The 7,831-nt window shown below is 53.0% G+C and overlaps 1 protein-coding gene across 1 annotated transcript; it reads left to right on the top strand.

Annotated features, from left to right (window-relative positions):
- The first annotated feature begins 2,275 nt into the window (after nucleotides 1-2,275).
- LOC133711513 (uncharacterized) lies at nucleotides 2,276-4,204 on the top strand. The gene is made up of 2 exons (XM_062137622.1): nucleotides 2,276-2,975; nucleotides 3,420-4,204. The coding sequence occupies exons 1-2, from the start codon at nucleotides 2,276-2,278 to the stop codon at nucleotides 4,202-4,204; spliced, it is 1,485 nt and encodes a 494-aa protein (XP_061993606.1).
- The last annotated feature ends 3,627 nt before the right edge of the window (nucleotides 4,205-7,831 follow it).

Below are 7,831 nucleotides of genomic sequence, written 5' to 3'. Positions count from 1 at the left end.
AGGTCAGAGGGAAGACCGGGTGTGCCGGCCTTCAACGCTCCGATGCCTAAGTCAGTATCGAGTTAGATAATGATAATGGAAAGCGATAGTAAACAGTTACCTCTTAGGGTTGTTGGAGATGTCCTTAATGTAGCAGGTTTGTGGGAGCTTGGTCCCGTTTCTTTCGGTGTGGGACGCTTGGGATCTCGATATCGCCCGAGGGGTATCGGAACCCCCTACGTTGGGAGCTTATCTCGCTGGTGTATAGGCGATATGAGTCTTGTGCTTCCGATACTTGTGCCTAGGAGGTATTTGTATACCAACAAGTCCCCCAAGTCCCCGGTCAAGAGTTCTCTTAGGTAGGGAGTTTGTCGCTGGTAAAAGTATCGGAAGTTCAAGGTGAGTTTATGCCACGTGGCTTCCGTACAACCATTACCCCCCAGTCCCCCAAGTCCCCACCTAGGAGGAGTCTTGGCTGGGGTGACTGAGTTCTGTTGGCGTTCGACGTGGTGTCGTTATTGCGAATAGGTGGTGGGGTTGCATGCGTCTTTTAGCGCATGGGCTACTCCATGGTGACACGTGTGGTGAGCTTATTTGCTTTCGTGTGCGGGAAGACCGGAGGCGACGGCGCACTACCTCTGTAATGCTTAGGGATGTCGGACACGTGGTGAGATCTTGGGTGGTTGTCCTTGCACATTCAACGGTCCCAGTGTTCTCGAGGTCCTTATATAAGGACAGAGGAGAGAGATGGAGATGGTTACTATTTCGGCGTTCGTATTGGAGCTTGAGAGAAGGACTAGGTGAGATTGGGGTCGTAGTTGTGTGGAGAGCTTTTATCTAGACGTGGAGTGGTCGTCGCTGTTTCTGTATTTCGGCCGGAGGAGTGAACATGTACGCCGTCTCTTGACCTTCTTGGTTTGTCTGGGGGATTGGTGTGCGTGTGTCTTGTGGGGAGGGTCTTGCTTCGGGAAAGTGATTTGCCGGCGAGTTTTGGGTGGCGTTAGGTCTGGTGAGATTTTGGGGGTTTTGAGTCTTGGGTCGAGCTGAGTCTCGTTTGGTTGCTCCGGATAGGGCTCAGGGATTTGATTTTTGCGGGGGAGTTTTGAGGAAGGCGATATCGAAAGGAGACGACTGGTCAAGGATCTGAATAGCTCGGAGTATGGCGCGTGAGAATCGCGGTTGTGGTGGGCAAGAAGGTTCCTCTCGTGGTGGTGCCGGTGCTTCTCATGGAGACGGGGAGGGTGCCTCTCGTAGTCGCGGTGGAGGAGGCCCCAGAGGGGCTGGCGAGAGTGATTCCCGAGGAGGTGGTAGTGGGGCCTCTCCCGGGAGTATCGCGGGGAGGTCCCGAGGGAGTGGCGAGGGTTCCTCTCGTGGAGCCTCGGCTAGGGTTGAGTGACCCGTGGTGCCCGATGTTCCCGATGCGGAGGAAGTTGAGATATTGGAGATCCTACGTACGCCCCGTGGGCGATTGCTCCTTAGTGAGACACCCATTGATCAGCCGGGCCCGAGTATGACGGAGGAGCAGATCGCCAAACTGAGGACCACTTGGGCGATTCCGGAGAACGTCCTGTTGCGTCCGCTGAGGGAAGGTGAAACCTTTAGTCACCCCCCGTTGGGGTGGGCAAGCTTTTACGAGTATCAACTCAGGTGTGGGTTGACGTTCCCTTTACCCGAGGAATTACAGTATCTGCTGTCTTGTCTGAATATAGCGGTAGGGTAGCTATCGCCCAATGCGTTGAGGCAAATAATGGGTGTATTACTGCTATGGAAGTTGAGCAAGCTGTTGTGTCCAAGTATCGGCGAGTTCAATTCCTTGTTCCAAATGTTGTACTCGACCAAAGGAGGCGATAGCGGGTGCGTGAATTTCAGGGCGCGCGGCCGCACCGTTATTGAGGACTTGCCGTCGAATATGTATTCATGTTGGCGGGGACGGCCGTGCCTAGTAGGTGGTCAGTGGCAGAATCCGGATATGGTGCACCGGGCTCCAAGCTGGTTCCAACCTATCTGTGAGTATCGTGATTGTCTTTTTGGTGGGTTTTCTTGCCTTTGGTGTATACTAATAGCGTTTTTGTGCATCTTAGTGAGGCAGGAGGTGAAGTTGACCAAGCTGGAGCGGAAGTGTGTGGCGAGGGTGATGGGTGCGTTTCCCAGGGGGTTCTATCGTGTGTGTAGGCTTCCGATCTTTGAGAGATTTGAGTTGGGGAGGTTTCCGGGTGAGGGGTTCTCCTTTTTCTTGGTGTGTTGTATATGTTGTGGGGTATCCCTACTGACATTGTTTTTTTGTTGCGTAGCCGATATGCCGACCGAGGCTCCGAGCAAGAGCGACGCTCCATATGCCGATATTGATCCTGACATCATTATCCAAGGGTTGTTGCGAGAATCGCAGACGGTGAGGCGAATTGATGTAGACCTCCCTGATAAGGTGCGTGTGACAGATCATCGGGTGAGTATGTCGTTTCCCGATGAGATGTATCTGAGGTTCCCCGATGCCGTCCTGGAGTATCTCAATCAGCGGGTCGAGGAGGAGGCTGGGACCGAAGGGCATGAAGTTCCCGTTGCTCGGGAGCCGGCTCGGGGTGGTCAGGATCAGCCCATGCAGGTAGGCGAGGAGGGTGAGCTTCCCCAAGTGTGCGCCGGCGAGCGTCAGTCCCCCGAGACTTGGGAAGCAGAGAGGCAGTCCCCCCAGGTTTCGGCGGGAGGGGAGGGTCTTGGTGATGGGGTTCGGGCCTCGGAGCCCACGGTGGAGGTAGAGATCTCCGTGGAGGAGCTGCTGGAAGAGGTGGAGCGGCGTCAGAGCGATACTAGTGCTCGTGCTCGCCTGGTGCAGGATGCGGTTCTAGAACAGCTGGAGACCGTTTTTGGTGAGGAGGTGGGTGACCCTGTCTCGCGGGAAGTCATCACTGTGGATAGTGGGGAGGCGGAGGTGACCAGCCAAGCCGTTGGCGAGACAGGGCTGACAATCGAGGTGCCCGAAGTACAGCCCGAGTCTGGAGAAGGTATAATCGAAGTTGCCCAAGTTGCCGAGATGGGAACCCAGGATGGCGAGTAGGATGGAGTCCGAGTATCGGACACCTGTGCTTGTACGAATGGGGTTAGGTCAAGGAAGAGGACGGCGACTTAACTTCGCCTCGAGAGTCCCCCAGTTGGTGTCGCCATCGACACTAGTGGCAGTAAGAGATCTCGGGTGGATAATGTGTTGCGCTCGAGGTTGTCAGGGGTTCATGTGATGAGGTTTTCAGGGGTCTCGCTCGTACCCTGGGCGAGATTGGATTTACCGATGGCGCCATCCTTCATATGGTCGCTGACCTGCGGAACTGTCATCGCGACCGCAATCGCGTGAATCCCGAGGATCCGCGTCTTAGATATCAGGAGGCTCAGGAAAGATTGATGAGGGTACGTGTCTTTATGGTTTACTTATTTTTTTTTGCGTTCGTGTAAAGATGTTGACAATGGTATAATGCAGGCTGTGAACTTAAATTACCACGCCTCGGGCGAGTTGGTGGCTCATTTTGATCGAGAGATAGAGCGGCTACAAGGGGAGCTGGAGGCCGAGAGAAATCGGGCGCGCGAGCTTCAGAATGCGGTGGACCATGGCCGGGTGGAGCATGAGGATATTAGGCGAGTCATTGATGAAGGGATCGCGAGGAGGATGGAGCTGGAGCAAGCGCTAGCCATAGAGGAGGCCCGTCGTCAAGAGGCTGAGGGTACTGTCGCTCCGCTGAGGGAGGCGAACCTGGATTTAACTGGGAAGCTGCAGCGGGCGGAGGATGGCCTGAGGTTGGTAGAGCAAGTTAGGGCCCGGGTGGCCGAGGCCGAGGAGCGTCTGCAAGATTTGGAAAGGCAGGTCCGAGAACGCGATGTCGAGTTGGAGCTTCGTGCTGCTGCCTTGGAGAGTTTGGCTCCCTATCCGGACCGCGTGGTGGATCTGGAGGGGCAAGTTGGGAATCTGCAGAGGGAGGTGGACCAATTACGGGATGTGGAGCTGGAGGCAGGAGAGAGGGAGGCAGAGATGGAGCGGCTGAGGAAGGAGCTAGCCGAGGAGCGGGCACGATCAAGTGACTTCGCCGAAGAGTACCTCTGCTTGCGCGCTGCTGCCGAGACGCACAAGAATAAGCTCGCCAAGGCTAGACTGGATGGTGCGGAAAAGGCGGTGGATCTCTATATCCGGAAAAATCATTTTCGAGAGAAGATGAACAAAGCCTTCTCGGATGGGGCCTTGCACTAGATTCGGGTTGGTATCGCTGCCGGCTGGATTTATCAGGAGAAGATGGTGCGAGATATACAGGCCAAGAAGGTCGCGAGATCGCAAGCCAGTGCGGCAAGTGGTGGTCAAGGTCCGGGGATTGTGATTCGGGAGCAGGTTGTGTCGGAGCCTGCATCGGGTCAAGCTAGCGATCGCGAGGCGGGTGATGCTATTGGCGAGCCAGGGGCCAGTGGTCAGGAGGTCGATGTGCAGGGCGAGACGTGGCGAGTGAGCGGGATCGGGTAAAGCAGACTCGTAGTGCTGAGGGCGAGACTTAACTTTGTATCGTATCGTTTTGTGATAGCGATAGGTTTTCTTGCCTTTTGCTGTAAATGATTTGGATTTTGTTGAGACAGTTGACCGAGTGGTCTGACTTGTGAGATGTCCACCTGGTGTTGGAACATGTGAAGTTTATGGGGAATTGATATTATTGGGCGATAGTCCCCCGTGCGTCGAATATATTTATTACTTTGTCGATTGGTTTCCTTGTCATTAATGCAGGTCATTAAGGCGACGCGACGATTGGTCATCCAGAGTCGGTTGGTGGTGATGGCATCCCCTACAAATAGGTAGGTGAGGGGAATGATGGATCATGCCTTCAACATGGCTTTTTCGTTGTTTTTCATTGTGCTCTTGCTTCTGAAATCTTCCCTTCCTCCGGGGCAATATACGTTTCCAGATTTCTGGGCTTTATAGCTTAATCTCATCTTGGGTTATGGGCTTTATAGCCTAATCTCACAAGGACTCGGCTTCATCACCCGCTTGGGGATTGAGCAATCTGTGCTCCTAGAAAACTGAAAACCCAAGGACCAAGATCATTGGAGGGGGTGGCGGGCTATAACGATGGAGATCGGGTGGTGATATGGCGGAGAGTGCTGCTGCGCAATTTCCCCAGGCTTTCCCACCATTGCCCGGCCAGCCTATCAATCCTCCAATTCAGTGATCTTCTTCCGGAGCTCCTCAAATTCCAAAGAATCAGACTTGATCGGAGCTAGCTCTTAGCAGACTCGGGAGGACATGCGGGGACAGTTGCATGTCTCACGTTTGTAGTAATCATGTTATTGTGTATCGCACTTGTGCAAAGTAGCAATTGATGTATCGCTATTAGCCGCAAAGCCCTTTGTAATGAATTTGCTTTTGGAACATGTATTGCTATTCAGTATTCTATCGCCTTTATTTCTGAACTTTGCATTGTGTATCACGTATGCTCGTGGTGGAGCGAACGTAGGCGCTATTCCTGGTAGCGTAATCGGTGCTGGAGGCGAGAGCGAGTGGCGAGGCGATACATAATGTAACCTCGGTTGACGTGGTGTCGCTTTGGCCTTGGCCACTGTTGCCTCATATCGTGTGCCCTTGCCATGTTAAGGGACTTGTGAATCGCGATGTGTCGTGTAGTAGTAACTTTTCGTGGTGATGTATCACCCGTTATTCAATTAGTTGATTCATTGTGAAATATATCGTGGCGTTTATTCCGTCGTTCGTTGGCGTATCGTGTAGCATTGATTGATTCATTCATTGGTGTATCACGCGACATTCGTTATGTGGATCGCCACTGCCATCGCAAGGGTTCACGAGAGACAGCATTTCGCTGTGTCAGCGAGACCGGCCGTGGGCGATATCGCGTTGAGATTCATGCGCATTTGTTGGCGTATCGCGTAGCATTCGTCCATTCCGTCGTTCATTTTATTGCGCACGGCAACGCAGGGGTTCGCGAGGGACAGTACTTCGCTGTGTCAGTGAGACCGGCCGTGGGTGATATCGCATTACTCATTCATTCATTGTATCGCGCCCGGTAGCGCGAGGGTTCGCGTGGGACAGTACTTCGCTGTGTCAGCGAGACCGTCCTGGGGCGATATTGTAATTACTCATTCATTCATTCGTTCAGACAGTGGCGTATCACGTGATATTAACATTCATTCAAACGTTGGCGTATCGCGTAACATTAACTTTCATTCAGACGTTGGCGTATCGCGTAACATTAACTTTCATTCAGACGTTGGCGTATTGCGTAACATTAACTTGACGTATCGTGTTCATTCATTAGATCGCACCTGGTAACACAGGGGCTCGGGAGGGGCAGCATCTTGCTGTGTCAGCGAGGCCGACGGCGGGCGGTATCGCATTAACATTCATTCATTCATTGACGTATCTTGTAAAAATCAGTCGGACGTTGGCGTATCGCGTAACATTCATTTATACATTCATTGGATCGCGCCTGGCAACACAAGGGTTCGTAAGGGACAGCATCTTGCTGTGTCAGCGAGACCGGCCGTGGGCGATATCGCATTAACATTCATTCGTAGGCGTATCGCGTAAGAATCTTTCAGACGTTGGCGTATCGCGTAAGAATCTTTCAGACGTTGGCGTATCGCGTAACATTCATTTATACATTCATTGGATCGCGCCTGGAAACACAAGGGTTCTCGAGGGACAACATCTTGCTGTGTCAGCGAGACCGGCCGCGGGCGATATCGCATTAACATTCATTTGTTCGATTGGTGGCATATCGCGTAGGCAGTGAGTTGGGATTACTATACAGCGTGCCCTTGCCCGGTGTTATGGTGGCCATCGGAAGGCCTATGGCGATAATAGTGAGAAAAAAATGACCAATCATAGGTCGACAGGTGATGAGTGCTAACATTTGGTTATTTCGTTAAGCAGGTGTGGCGATGGGGAGCGTTGTGTTCATTGTGAGAGCATTCGAGATATATGTAATATCATATCATAGATTACTGCGCGGAGGCAGCTGATAAATACACGACAAGGAGAGGTAAAAGAAGATAATAAACGCTTACAAGCATGGGGGGTTGCGATAGTGCTGCGGAGGCGAGACTGGAACCCTTGCCCTACTTGGGGTAGTATCGGAGATGCTGGGCGTTCCATGGGTGAGGGAGGGTGACGCCGTCTGTTCCCTTTAGGTAGAAGGTGGCAGGTCTGACGGCCTCGACGATTTCGTACGGCCCTTCCCAGGTGGCCTTAAGCCCCGTTAAGGTTGGCATCCTTTCCTTCATCACCCAGTCCCCGACAGAAAGGAGGCGAGGTAGGACCCTAGCATTGTAGTAGCGAGCGACACGCTATTTGTTGTTGATATTTCTGAGGTGGGCGTGCTCGCGTCGCTCTTCCAGGAGGTCCTAGTCAAGGTTCAACCCCTCCGAGTTGGTGAATGGGTCGAAGCATGCCACTCTCTCGCTGCGCACCTCCTGCTCGATGGGGATTATGGCCTCGGTGCCGAAGGATAAGCAGAAAGGGGACTCGCCATTCGTTTCGGTCAGGGTTGTTCTTATCGCCCGGAGCACCTCGGGCAGTTTTTCGGCCCACAAGCCCTAGCATCGTCGAGCCTCTTTTTCAAGTTCTGCTTGATTATCTTATTGACAGTTTCGACCTGGCCGTTTGTCTGTGGGTCAGCGGGGGAGGCATATCGGATCTGCGTGCCATACTGGCCAACGAATTCCCTGAGAGTATCGTTGTCGAACTGGGCACCGTTGTCGGTGATGATGGTCTCGGGGATTCCGAAGCGGCAGTATATGTTCTTCCACAAGAAGTTAATGACCTTTGCAACCGTGATTTTGCCAAGGGCCTCGGCCTCGACCCATTTGGTGTTGTAGTCTA

Source organism: Rosa rugosa, chromosome 5 (genome assembly GCF_958449725.1).
Source record: "Rosa rugosa chromosome 5, drRosRugo1.1, whole genome shotgun sequence".
Classification (NCBI taxonomy): domain Eukaryota; kingdom Viridiplantae; phylum Streptophyta; class Magnoliopsida; order Rosales; family Rosaceae; genus Rosa; species Rosa rugosa.
Note: the sequence above shows the minus strand (reverse complement) of the source record. Positions and strands in the feature narration are given on the sequence as shown.